Raw genomic sequence first — 14,550 nt, forward strand, 5'->3', positions numbered from 1 at the left:
AATATTAATGTGCCCAACAAACCACCAAGGAGCTTTAAATTCTCCTGCGTATCACCCCAAAGCCAGCCTTATGAATGCAGCTGGACACCTAACTAAGATTAATTTATAATTTCACAAACAGCAACCCCACAGACATAATACAACGTTGCAAATCAAAGTATCCTTACAAATTTGATGGGACAATTTCCTGTTTCGAACATTTCAAAGAAATTCCAAAACATCATATTATAAATTAACTAACGATGAAAATGTTTGCTTTTGTTGCTAACTTAATTTATCAAACGGAAACGAGTAAACATGGTGGGGGGTTTGGGAGGCGCTGCGTGTGCGATGGAGGACTTGACGGTGTCACATACAGCCACGGTGATCTAACTCTTGTGGTTCCCTAAAAAACGTGTTTCTACTGCGGACGCACCTAATCAAACCCAGGATATGATATTTATATTCTTTATTCATTTTTAACCTAATCCTTCTCTCCTCTCGTCTCCTTCTCCAATTTGTTGTGTGTTTTAATTCTTTTAAGTGAACAAGTGAAAAAGACGACTGCTCCTGGGATTTCGCTTTCCATATTTGCCTAACATATTCATGAACAAATAATTGATTTCAGGAAAAATATTGCATTTATGAAAATATCTATATTAAAATTAAATTTATTTGGGTGACAAAAGACATATTTACTGACCCAAATAGACTAACGAGATTATGAATACCAAAACCAAGTTGAGGTTTTTCCCTGTAGAAAAAGAATAACAAGTGGTAATTGGATAATGAATATTTAGACAAATCCCAATTTATTCCCTTTAAAAATAATGTCAGACATGTGATATTCAAAGATAATTCCCCAAAAAAAAAAAAGTAAAAGGCAACGATAATGTTGGAAATTCCGCTAGCCAATTATATGAGATAGTTATATTTGAATTTTTATATTGCTTGATTATTTGTATTGTTGATAATAAAATAATTTTTATTGAAAAAAGACTTGAAAACATTTATGTGATTGATACAAATAAAATTAATAATGATGTAAAGTGTTTCAATAAATTTTGTTAGAGTTATCGAAGACATGGACATACCAACATCAAATTGATTTGAAAACTATATATATATATATATATATATATATATATATATATATATATATATATATATAATTCTTAAAAAGGGCTCCCACATCTTAAATACAAGGAGGAAATAATATGCATGTGATCCATGTCAATATAAAAAGCAAGTAAAAAGCTCACTTAAAAGCTAAAAATCAAGTCTCTATAAATAGTGCTCTTGAACTTCTTCATATGGACTTATTCGGTCTCATGTATGCTTCAAGTTTTGAAGGTAAAAATTTTGCTTTTATAATTCTTGAATTCCATAACAAAATGGAGCTGTTAAAAAAAAACTATGTGAAATGAGCATAATTTGCCTCAATATTTTTAGACGAAAAGTATTAATATTTTTAGTTATGTTTAAAATCAAGTATTTTTTTAATCTATTTTATATAAAGCTTCGAAAATTTAATATCTCTTATTTTTTATGTATTTGAATTGAAATGTTTTGTTTTGAATAATGAAAATAATTGAAGAAAGTTTGATGATAAATCTGATGAATAATGTATATATATTTCTTGATTATTCTTCAATTAGCAAAGCTTCTGGAATATATAATTATAAAACTCTAACAGTTGAAGAATCTGTACATGTCGTGTCGTGTTCGATGAGGTTAACACTTAAAAAAAAAGACAGTCAGCATAAATATTATTTTTTATAGAATAAATTAAATTAAATTAAATTAAATGATGAACAACACACGGTATCTCTGGAGAAAAAATCAAATGAAAGAACCTATTTATAATAGTTTAAAGAAAATACAAAACATCATATCATAAATTAACTAGCATTCAAAGTCATTGTACATTTGTACCGATTTGCTTTTAATGCAAAGTTAACACGATGGACCGACGGTGTAGGGCGGCTAGGGCCTCCTTAATTAAGTTTTTTTTTTTTTTATCAACTACCAGCTGAAACTTAGAAACCAGAAAGTACACGTGGCTTTTAGAACGTGTTTGGTAGTGTGGTTGCGGGTACTTTTCAAATAACTTTTCGTGCTAAAATGCATGTCAACAATGTTTTTTCATTTTTTAAAAATTATTTTTAACATCAATACATCAAAACGTACAAACCATATTAAATTTTAATAAAAAAAATTTAAAATTTTTTTAGAAACGCAGCCACAGTCCCCTTCACAAACGGGACCTATCTAATTTACCGACGCAGAAACCAGTAAACGTGGTGGGGCTCGGGAGGCGCTGCGCGTTCGATGGAGGACTTGATTGTGTCACGTACAGCCACACGGTGATCTGACTCTTGTGGTTCCGTAAGAAACACGTTTCTACTGCGGCCGTACCTAATTAAACCCAGGGTACGATATCAGTCCTTCTAGTTTCAATAAATACTCACCTAATCCTACTCTCCTTTCAATTGCCATAAAACTGAATTAAATTAAAAATTCGATTTAGTCAAAAATTAAAGTTTTTTAATTTTTACTTTCTTGATCAATTTATAATTCCACCCATCTTCATAAAATTTGCTTTGATTTTTTTAAAAAACATGTTGCTACCTAAATTATTTTTTTTATCGTAAATCATTTATTAAAAAAAACTCATTTTTAAATTATAATGTTAGGAATTTATTGTATATTAAAAAAAATATTAATGTTTGGATATGATTAGCATATCCAAACTCATACTTAATGTCAGGTTAGTTTGGATATGATTAGCATATCCAATATTACACATTATTATGTTTCCTCGTATAAGAATTTATTGTCTTATGGATTGGATCATTTTATTCTTTTAACAAGTCATTGTTGATTAATTATTTTTATAGGTAAGGTTTTCATTCATCTTTTTTTTTATAAGGTTAAAGTCAGATCGTATTTTATAAGAAAATCTCAATCTTTTCAGGCTAAATTCTAACCATTCTAAAATTTTAATTTTAACATTATATTTATTTTTATATTTTTAATATCTGAAAATATATTATACAGTGTAGTTTTATACCTTCATATACTAAAATTTATAGCGAAATCCTAACATTTTAAATATAAAGTTAACAAAATGATTGGTGGAGAGTTTTTGATATTTTAATCAAATCCTAATGGATAATTATAAAATGGTTACAATTTTCATTTTGAATTTTAAAATACGAGAAAGATGTAATTTTGTTTTATGAAAATATACTTGGAAATTTTTAGGATTTGACCGTATTCATGAAAACCAAAACTTTTTTTTTAAAAGAAAAGGAAATTAATTTAATTTTTTTTTAGATTTTTGAATTTTAATTTTTTTGAAGAAAACCATGTATTTTAACATCGAATCTGTATCTTACAGTGTAGATATATAACCAGATATTATGCAAAATTGATAGACAAATATGCAAGAAAATCACAAAAATTTTGAAAGGATTTTTGAATTTTTTTTAAAAAATATTTAACATTATAATATTGTTTATTAATATATTATTATTATATATTGGGCTGGGCCCAGCTATGTAGGCCAAGCCCATCCTAGTTGGTTGGTGATGATGGTCGGTGGCTGGTCCAAAAGCTGAAGTCCAAACATATTGATTCCAGTTTGCGAAAAGGACTTAGAATTTGCAATTGTATAATGTGGGCCAAAGACCAGGCTTTGTAATTTAGTTTTCAAATATCTTTCCATTGTCAGGCTGGCATTTCGTGCGTCCACGAATGAGCCCATTTCAGCTCCAAGGCCCTTTCCTTGTCTAACAACCAGGCAACTTGGATCAGATGCCCTGCTCTGTGCATACAAGACTTGAACATGATCCGATTTCAGAGTAGCAAAGGAAAAATCATGAATCAATTGGTTCAATTAAGATTTAATTTTAAAGATTTCTAAAAAGCCTTGTTTTATATCATTTATGTGGGTTTGTTGTTTAATGATGAAAGCTCTTACAAGATTTCTTGTGGTTTCAGACTTGCACAAGTATACTACTAGTGATTTGTGCTGAAATTGTTTCCTTTTTTTTTTAATTATTAATATGAATGCCCTAGCTAATTTGCATGTATCTTGACTAATCTTACGGATCCTAAAACTAACAATCATGTAAGCCTCCAGTGACACTAAGATTTTTGAGACTCAAATTTGTGACCTCTAGAGAGCAAATCTAGAGCCGAAGTAGTTGAACTATATCCCTCATGATTGAAATTCTTTACTTAATTAGAAGAATGAGAGGGTAGGATTTGAAATTCAAGTATTTAACTATATCACATAATCATTTTAACCTAAAATTTAAATTATTTAAAAAAGTCCAAGAATAGGTTATATGCAATGCATGCCTAAAACTTGGGCAACCCCAATCGCGTGTGCGTATTTTTTTTGACATAAACAAAACACGGAATAGGAAGGATATCACCACACTCATTGATAAGTCGTGCTTTGTTTTCAGATTTATATTCAATGCGTCTTACTTTATCAAGTGTTTTCAAAATTTCTTGGGGCTGAAAATGCTTCAAATTACTTCTTTCTAGTAATTTTTATGGTTTTGATGTAAAAATGTTGTAACTATAAACAAGTTTTTTTTAAAAAATCATCAATTTGGTAATTTGTTTATCAAAATATTTATGGGATAGTTGCATTTTGGTACACTAACTTTATACTTTTTCTCAATTGAGCACATGAAATTGAGTATATTGCCTTGTTGGAATTTTTCAATTAAGTGCTTCTGTTCACTTGTCATCATTTTTTTTTATTAGATGATGTGTCATTTTTCCTTAAAATGCTATTAATACTCTAATTTTCATTTTATATCAATCAAGTATATGAATTTTAATATTTTAATTTTGATATACCAACCTTTTTTTTTATCATCCCCATCAAGAAAATTTTTATGGTGTCTAGAAAATAATTAATGATATTATAGTAGTTATTCTCTAAGCTCAATTTTAAGAAATACAAACACATGAAAGAAAGAGAAAAACAAATTCAAGACCTATAAAAAAATAATAAAAATATCTTCACTTAAACATTCTTTCTTCTACTTATTTTTGCCTCTTTTTTAAAAAGTGAATCAAAGAAAAAAACAATTAGGATGCAACTAGTTCCTCCCTAAGCACCATGAAATTACTCTAAATCAAGTACTTTAACTCAATTTTTTATTTTCTAATATGAGTTATTTTTGGTAAAAGTATCCTCTATAATAAGATTATTTAGAAAAAAAATTAAAATTAAAATAAATCCTTTCAAGATGCAATATCTTTTCGATATTTTAGTAAAAAGTTCAAATTAAAAGACATAAATTTGAAATGTTAAAAACAGAGAAAACATATGGTTAATCCCAAATTCACCATAATTTTTATTTTGATCTAAAAGTTCATTTTATTTATTTTCCAGTTTCTAGTTTGAGAGATAAGATATAAAGTTGTTGAAAAAAGATGAAAGAGAGAAAAAGTTTTTGGTTATCACAATTTTAAAAACCAAAATGGTCAAAATTGGTGTCAAAAGGTTTTATTTGACGAGAGAAGTTCAATGATGATGGTTTTTGATCATTATCTTTTCAAAAAAAGTAAATCAAGGCTTTCAAAATTTTATAGTTTTGAATTATTTTTGTGATTTTAACAGAATTTTTTGCTATTTTAATACCATAAATGGGTTTATTGAGATTTATAAGGTGTCTTTTTTTTTTTTAAATGTGTTCATGTTAAAGATTGGTTGAAAAGGAGGTTTTTAACCCAAAAGTTAAAAACCTGATTTTCTAATGCTTTTTCTGTCACTTAAGGTAGTTGGGAACTAGGTAACATGCTATGCATATTTTTTCGCACCAATAACACGTCATCAACTTTAAATTTTTTTAAAATAAAATGTATATCCATTTTAGGAAAAAACATATAAGTCCATGCATGTGGCTAACCTTTTTTGTATATATTTTTAGTTTACATTAATTTTTAGTTTTAATTTAAATAACAACCTCTCTCTGATTTTTTAAATTGATTTGTTTATTTTTTTTAAATAGTAGTTATTTTTTAAAAAATTATATTTTGTATTGTTATAATTTTTCAAATAGAATATTGTCATTTATATTTTGGATATAAATAAACCATATTTGAATGGTGTATTATTTCTGTTTTTTTTTAATATTTGTTCTTGATGAGAAAAAATAACCTCTAAAATAAAAAAATAAAAATAAAAAAACACATAAATTCAAAAGAAAAGTGAGTATTAAATATTTGCATAAACATCTATATATCTTTTTTTTAGAAGAAATATTGACTTAAAAATTTAGAATTTAATTAATATTAACAACTCTTTAATAGTTGTTCGATTCAACCATTTTTAATTTTTTTTACTAAACATATATAACATCTTTACATTTTTCAATTAAAAAAAATTATGATACAATAAAATATATATTTAATATTGATATATTCTTTTAATATATTACAAATTAATTTGAAATTTTATCTATAACCAACACAAGTTTTAAAACTTATGAAGTTTTTTTGTGCTACAAAGGTGTGATTTTTGTCGTGTCTTATGTCAAAATTAATGTTCCACCAATTTTCCCTGGGACAAGCTTGTCATAACCCCCTCGACAAAATTTATATAAAAGATTTTCAAAACTACTACATAACCATTCCCTTAAATCCAAAAATAGGTTTTTTTTTTTTAGAGTTGGATTGTTTTTCATATATTTTAATTATTTGAATCAAATTAATATTAGAGAATAATATAAATTATATCCCGAAACCTTACCTAACAGCTTAAGCTATTGGGTTGAATTGATTCTTTGACAAGGTATTAGAGTTTTAATGACCAAGTGGTCTCGAGTTCGAATCTCACCATCTCCATTTATTTGATAAAAAATTAAGCACAAAGTAATGTGGATCTATGCAGGTTTCAAGCCCAAAGGATTTTTACTTGAGGGGGTGTGTTAAAGAATAATATAAATCATATTTTAGGACCTAACCTAACAGTTTAAACTTTTGGGTTGAGATAATTCTTTGACAATTAATATATAAAAACATATTTGTTTTTTAAACAAAAATAAATTCATAATTTATGAGAATGATAAAAATATTAATTCAATTTTCATAAAAATAAATAAATTAGATAAATTATTTTCTTAAGACATCAAATATAATAAAACTAATAATTTTATTTTTGAGACTAATCAAATATGTTATAAGAAGAAAAATAATTTAAGAATGAATAGATTGATTATTTTTATTTTTGACTTGGAGATAATAACGGATTATATTTGATTATAAAAGATAAGATAAAAGATATAATTGAATAACCATAGGAGAATAATTGTTTTTTTGAAAATTTAAATAAAATAATATAAAAGGAATTATTTTTAACATAAATAATTAGTTTTATTAATGAAAAAAAGGAATCAATAGAATAATTATTTCGTAGAATTAATTAAAAATCTATTTATTTTAAAGATTTTCAAATTATTATTTCTACGTTCATATACATGAGAGAAGATAAAGGTATTGTTAGCCACTACAGCATTTCTTTTCTCATGTTTGCAAAACGGAAAACAGAACATTTAATTGTCTGATTTATTTATATATTTATTTATTTTATAAATTGTTTTCTAATTTAGTCCAACGCAGCAAATAATTGATATAAATAATGTTTGTATAATTTCTTAATGAAGAAGACAAAACAAATCAATACCCGCAATGAACGAAGCTCCAAAAGCAATGACTCGGCACTCACACCTTGGTCACATGGAGGACAAGATGCACTAATAATATAACCATGGTTCTCACTTAATTTATTGGTAACTCTTTTTTTTTTTTTTTGGCTTTTGGCATGGCAGGAAGAGAAAATTGTTGACAACATCTCACTTCATCAATTATTTTTTTCAACATCTATTTAATAACTTGTTATATTTCTATACGCATGTTATTAGTATCATTATATCTTTAATTTTTAATATTAAAATTATAATGAGATAAAACAGAAAAAATATTTTCATTAAAAGTCAAAACAACTATATCTTTGACACGCACTGTATAACAAGTTGGAGCTGCTCAACTATTGATTCAATATTACACACTGGATTTGATTTATTAGGCTGTGAGTTATCAATATTTTTTTTCTATAAAAAAATCAGTTTTTCTCGTTTTATTTATGATTTAACTTGAAATAAAAAAACATAAATTAAGAAGGAAAAATGTGAGGAATGATCTTATTAGGATTTTCATTATAAAACTAGGTGTATATATGCGCGTGCGCGTGCATATTAATTCTCTACAGGTTTGTTAATTATCATGTCATTCTGGTATTTTTATATTCGCACATTTTTTTTTCTTAAAAAGAAATATGTATCATATTACATGTTTATTTATTGAATTTTTATAACTTATTTATAAAACTCATCGAGTTTAATAAAAAGAAGTTTTTATAAGCTTATATTTCTAAACCCTTTTAAAAAACTAAGATTAGTCTAATCTAGTGTTTTAGTGTAGTCCTTACCATCCTAGACACAATTGTTACGTTAGATGCTGTCAATTGTTTATGTTTTTAAAATCTTTGGGCCCAAGAGTCACTGAGTATAATATTATGATCCTTTGTGAGTTTATTGATTCTCTTTTAAATCTGGAGCATCATCATCATCATCATGTGTATGCTTGCCTAGCCTATATATACCATACACATGTGAGCTTTGTAACAAGCAATATATATATAAAGCAGTTTAATTTGTTGCAATTGACAAGCAAGATATGGGTGCATTTGAGGATTCCAAGCCTGCACTGGCTATGTTAGGAATGCAATTCAGCTATGCAATTGTTTCTCTGATCACAAGAGCTGCTCTTATACAAGGAATGAGTCCCAGGGTCTTCGTTGTCTACAGGCAAGCTATAGCAACTGTGGTCATTGCACCTTTAGCTCATTTCTCAAGGTATTTTCTATATGCTTAAAATCTTCTGTATATCCACACACACACACACACGCGCCCCAACATTCGTTTGATATTCTCTTTCAATCTTTTATGTTCACGGAAGAAAATCAGGTGGAACTGCTATGGGATTGAGGAGTTTTTGTTTGGTGTTTTCGGCCTCGCTTATTGGGTATGCAAGTATATATCAGTCTAATCTAATTTCATTATTTGGCCTCTATGTGTTGAAATCGAGCAACACCAGCAGCAGCTAGCATGATCATTCCTGACTTTAACCTGCCACAGTGTAACAATCAATCAGAATGTCTATGCTGAGGGACTATACTTGGCCTCATCATCAATGGCAAGTGCAATGGGTAATCTCGTTCCTGCAATCACATTTGTCATGGCATTCCTTATCGGGTAAATGATTCTTGCTTTATTAATGATGGTTGATGCACTGTTAAAACTCACATACAAGGCACTATTGAAGGTAGCAGCTATCAACACTTCGAATTATGAGATCAGTCGACAAGACTTGTATACAAGGCCAAAAGAAAAATAATGGAATTGCTTAGTTCCACATAAAACATAGAAAAAACCTCATTAATCAATTAAATTTTCACTTCTTAGGTTACATACTCCAAAACTAACGTGTAATTAACACTTGCAATTTATTCTGAAATTGAATAGATTGGAGAAGATTAATATTCGAAGCTTCAGAAGTATCGCGAAAATAGTAGGAACAGTGATATGTGTAAGTGGAGCCATATCAATGGCATTGCTCAGGGGACCAAAGCTGCTTAACACAACCATTTTTGAGTCGGGAGGTGAGGATTGGTTGCTGGGTTGTCTGCTTATTTTTGCGAGCACTTTTTGCTGGTCAATTTGGCTGATTTTGCAGGTGTGTGGATCTAAAATTTCTGCTCACTCATTCAGAGATCTTGTTTACTAATATAAGATTACAAATTAATTTTAACAGGTTCCGGTTACAGCTAGCTATCCTAACCACCTATCCTTGTCAGCCTGGTTGTGTTTCTTGGCAACACTGCAGTCAGGGATTCTGACTTTATTCTTAGAGAAAGACTTGGATGCTTGGAAACTGCATTCATACTTGGAAGTTGTTGGTTGTTTATTCACAGTTAGTAGCTCTCTCTGTTCCTGATATTGGTAACAGGCTGGCATTTTTTATGCTCTGGTCTTGACAGATATCCCAATTACTGAAGGTCAAAATTTTCTGATATGTACACAGGGAATTATAGGATCTGGGATTTCTTTCTTTGTTCAGGCCTGGGTGATTTCTCAAAGAGGCCCCCTCTTCTCTGCAATGTTCAATCCTCTATGCACTGTTATTGTCACTATACTGGCTGCCATTTTTCTCCACGAAGAGATTTACACTGGAAGGTAATAATAGGATTTGAACTTCTATCTTTGTCCACCTTTTCTTTTCTTTCTATTTGTATACTGGGTTCTCATCAAAGCCCTCTTTTGCAACATGTCCAGCTTGATAGGAGCAGTTGCTGTGATTATTGGTTTATATATTGTGCTATGGGGAAAAGCCAAAGACTTCATAAAGGAGGAAGACAGAGTCGATCCAAAGCTGGAAACTGATGAAAGGCAGACAAGTAAAATCACGATTGAGGAGTCTAGAGGAGTCGAGCCTGTCTTGGAAGAGCCCCTTCTATCTGATAAATCAAATGACATTGAAGAAAGCAGTGATTTCCATAAAAAATAGAGTGGATCTGTAGAGTGTGTCATTTTGCAGTTCTTGTGAGATTACATATCGAACATGACATTGTAATAATTTTGAAGAAGTTTATTACTCAATTAGTGCACATCAAATTAGTATTATTTCACGAAACCTACCGCAAGGAGCGATGGTTTGGAAAAGACCTTGGACCTTCCCGATGCTATTTAGACATTCCAAGCCAAACAAAGGACAAAAAGCTTCCATCTCGAAGACCTGTCAGAACCAATCCTGCTTATGTCAGTAACACGTTGAAAACTCTTGTCTCATTAGTGATGATCAGCCTGGTTCGTTCACCTCTGCTGTCCAATTAACATAGTTAATTAAGAAGATAACTACAAAGTCCTAATTAATCTTGCGCCGCCACTTAATTAGCGGTTTCATTTGTGTAAGGCGGCGCCATTTCTATATGATTGAAGTTTGAACAATTAAATTTATTTATTTTTGTATGTTTTTGAGTTTAATCATTCAATACATTTTAAAAAATATTCAATCTTCATCTATATATATATATATATATATATATATATATATATATATAAACTAATAGCCCTCACTGTAGATAGTGAGAGGAAGCACTGTGCTTCTTCTTTTTTTAATCCCTGAGATTCTTTACACTTTAATCTCTAAATTTCATTGTTTTCTAAATTGGTCCTTCAAAATTGCCTTGATTTGAAATTGTTCTTAGTAATTTGTTTTCCAAGAATGCATATGGGGATCTCAAGGTGTCGAGAAAATATTTTATACCTCAACTTCTTTTCTTTTTCAATTTGATCACATTACATTAGATTTATTTGGGATTTGATTTTGTAATTTGTTTTAGTTATTTTGATATGGGGATCTTACACTACTAAGAAAAAATTTTGGTGCTTAGTTTTATAAAATAAAACAAAAATTAGCTATTTAAAATAATTGTTAAATGACTAAATTAAAACTAAAATAAGTATAAGTATTAGGGTAAACGAGCAAGGAATTATGCATGCATCGCTTGTGCTAGTAGGTGAGAGGCATCCATAGTTTTCAAGTGATGAATGAGGAAGCTCTTAGGTGGTGCAACATGTGTAGGTGGTGGCATGGAGGTTTGGTCGTGGTGAATTTTTTTCGTGTCCTTTGTCTTTATCTTTATCATCCTTTTCGCACTGACCTTTATAATTTTAAAGGTGTCATGTCATTTGTATTTTGTATTAAATTTTATTTTTATTCTTTTAATTACTATTTATTTTGTTTTGAGTCATTTTTTCAATTTCATCTATTGGCATTTGACTTTATTTATTTTTATATCAAATTTAGTACTCATTTTTTTATTGCTATTTCTTCCCATTTTTTTCTTGATTGATATTTTTTTCAATTTTATCCATCAATATTTGGATTCATTTTATTTTTACCTCATATTTATTTCTTATTATTTTGATTGCTATTTATTTTGTCTTTTTTATCCGTTTTTATTGATTTTTTTAATTTCACCCCTCGATATTTTATTGATTGAGGATTTGGCTCCATAATTTTTTTGAGTTTATTTTCTATAGGGTTAGTTCAGGCCTTATGACCCAGGTCATGTAGTTAAAAAATTAATATGAGTTGACTTCAATATTTTTTAGATTCTTTTTTTAAATTGATTTTCTTTCAATTTCATTATTTAATATTGAGTTAGTTAGAGATTGAGTTTTGTGAATGTTTTCATTTTATTTTTATGAAATTATCATAATCTCATGTCGTGGGTCACGAGCTTAGTAGGTTAATCTAAGTTTACTTGTGTTTTTTTTTATTTTTTTAGATTGAATTCTTTTTTCAGTTTTGCCCTTTAACATTGGGTTATTTGAGATTTAAGCGTCGTTGTTTTATTCAATTTGCTTTCTTTAGGGTTATCTTAATCTCACTACCAGATTGTGCATTTGGCAGGTTGACTCGAGTGAACTTGATTTGTTTTTTATTCTATTTTTAATTTGATTTTTTTTAATTTTCTCCATGAACATTTGATTTTTCTTTGTTATTAAATATTGAAAGAATATTTTTCTATAATATTGAAAAGTATTATTTTTGAGATGATCATTATATATAATACAATGATGGTAAATAAACCAAAATATATATAGTTTGATTTACTTATTATGGGCCTAATCTAGTGGACGCTAGAGTGCATGGTTTTTCTATTTTTCTAAGAAGTAGATTAAAGTATGCCTTATTTTTTAATTGAAGCAATATGCGACCATAAAGAGGGTTGATGTGACACGAATATTGTCAAAGACCAATAGCTATTTGATCATTGGATTCGAATTCATTATTGTTTTGGTCCATGCCAAGTGATGTGGCTTTGTCTAGCCTCTAGGTTTATTTAATCTTTTGTTTTTCTTATTCTCTTCGCTGCACATGCTTCCATTGCATCCTCTCTGTATGCCTTCACCGAGTTATTAAAATAGGCCACCAATTTATATAATATGATTATTAATTTTAGAATCGTGAGATTAATCAAGATATATATAAATTAGTTTTAATATCCATGATAATAAAATAAAAAAATCTTATAATTATTTTCTTCCGAACCTGTGATTTAACCGTCATTTGTATTTGGCCCTCGGTATTAATTCTAGAATAAGAACCAGCCTATGGAAACTACGCCAGCCCATATGGTTAGGTTGTCACATGCATGAATCATTCTGAATTTTCTTCACGGGCATCATCCAGTGGGGCTCGTCTTAATTATTCAGACACGGTCGCCTTTCAAAATCGATGTAACAATTTCTTATTTCAGAAGAGTGGAACAAAAGATTGGCCCATGGAGGTATATATGGCTGATTAGCGTTTATATTAACAGAACATGAACAAAGAGGAAACGAAGCACAGCAGTAACATCCTGGTTTCTGATTTCCAGAAGTCCTTGTCAGATTAAAAACAAGAAAAAACGAGACACATGCATGTGGGAAGTCTGTTCTTTGTCTCTCTACTTCGATTTTTAATTTACACTGGCAGAAAGGTTTATAATACTAGGAATATCATTGTCACCTTCTGCTGATACCTGGTTTAACGATTCTCTTGTCCATGTAAGAGCACTGCATACACGTGAGATGAGGTGTGTGCATCAGTGCATGTCACAGCAGAACTTTTATCGTCGCCCTAATATCAAGCCTTGACAGAGAAAAAAAAAAAGGGTGGATTTGATGATTACAGGCCTGCAATGGCTATGTTTGGGCTTCAATTTGGTTAAGCAGGAATGGCTCTCGACTACTAGTTTATAAGGATTCCAGGCCAATAGTTTTGAGTGGACTTGCTCTTACTTTTATTTTTTTATTTGTGTCTGTTTAATTCGGTGTTAAAAACATGTTTTTTAAGAAACTTAAATTTATTTTTAGTTTTAAAGCAAAGTATATATATACAAAATTTTGAATAGAGTTTTAAAAATTAACTATTTAAATTTTAATAATGGAAGATGATTTTTATAAAAATAATTTAAGAGTATATTAGTTTTTATTTCAAAAAGTACGAGAATTGAAGTGATATATTATTTTAAGACAGAAAATTAGGGGTTCTTTTTAGATTTTCAAACAAAGAAAATAAAAGATTTTCCACTACCAAAATCAGGTTTTTTTACGTTGATTATTGTAGAAGAATAAATCGCTAATTTAAGAAGGTCGTATATTACAATTGATCTTATTCAAAAGGTAGAGGAAGGTATGGTTCTGCCAGAGCCTTGAGCTGCCTTTAATAGTGCCAACTAGTTACACTGTTTCTCATCCTTAATGGTGTGGGATAAGCTCCAAGCCATATATATCTCTGCTGATTTCCTCCTCTTACTGTATTGGAAAATCTAAGCCTCAAGCAACACATGTTGAGTTGTATGTTGACCAATTGCTATCATTCCGTTGAACCTGACAGAAAACTTGAGCGTGCTTTAGGCCACAGTCATTT

At 29.3% G+C, this 14,550-nt stretch overlaps 1 protein-coding gene across 1 annotated transcript; it reads left to right on the forward strand.

Moving 5' to 3' along the window:
- Positions 1-8,638: 8,638 nt before the first annotated feature.
- On the forward strand, positions 8,639-10,761 carry LOC133674923 (WAT1-related protein At4g30420-like). Its single transcript, XM_062096218.1, has 7 exons — positions 8,639-8,924; positions 9,028-9,093; positions 9,207-9,323; positions 9,594-9,804; positions 9,883-10,041; positions 10,153-10,304; positions 10,404-10,761. The coding sequence occupies exons 1-7, from the start codon at positions 8,746-8,748 to the stop codon at positions 10,633-10,635; spliced, it is 1,116 nt and encodes a 371-aa protein (XP_061952202.1). The 5' UTR covers positions 8,639-8,745; the 3' UTR covers positions 10,636-10,761.
- Positions 10,762-14,550: the final 3,789 nt, after the last annotated feature.

This window comes from Populus nigra, chromosome 15 (genome assembly GCF_951802175.1).
Source record: "Populus nigra chromosome 15, ddPopNigr1.1, whole genome shotgun sequence".
NCBI classification, from domain to species: domain Eukaryota; kingdom Viridiplantae; phylum Streptophyta; class Magnoliopsida; order Malpighiales; family Salicaceae; genus Populus; species Populus nigra.

Coding starts and splice junctions, on each gene's coding strand:
- LOC133674923 (XM_062096218.1), top strand. CDS start 8,746: ATGGGTGCATTTGAGGATTCCAAGCCTGCACTGGCTATGTTAGGAATG. Junction 9,324..9,593: donor GTCATGGCATTCCTTATCGG/GTAAATGATTCT, acceptor GAAATTGAATAG/ATTGGAGAAGATTAATATTC. Junction 10,042..10,152: donor TTGTTGGTTGTTTATTCACA/GTTAGTAGCTCT, acceptor ATATGTACACAG/GGAATTATAGGATCTGGGAT.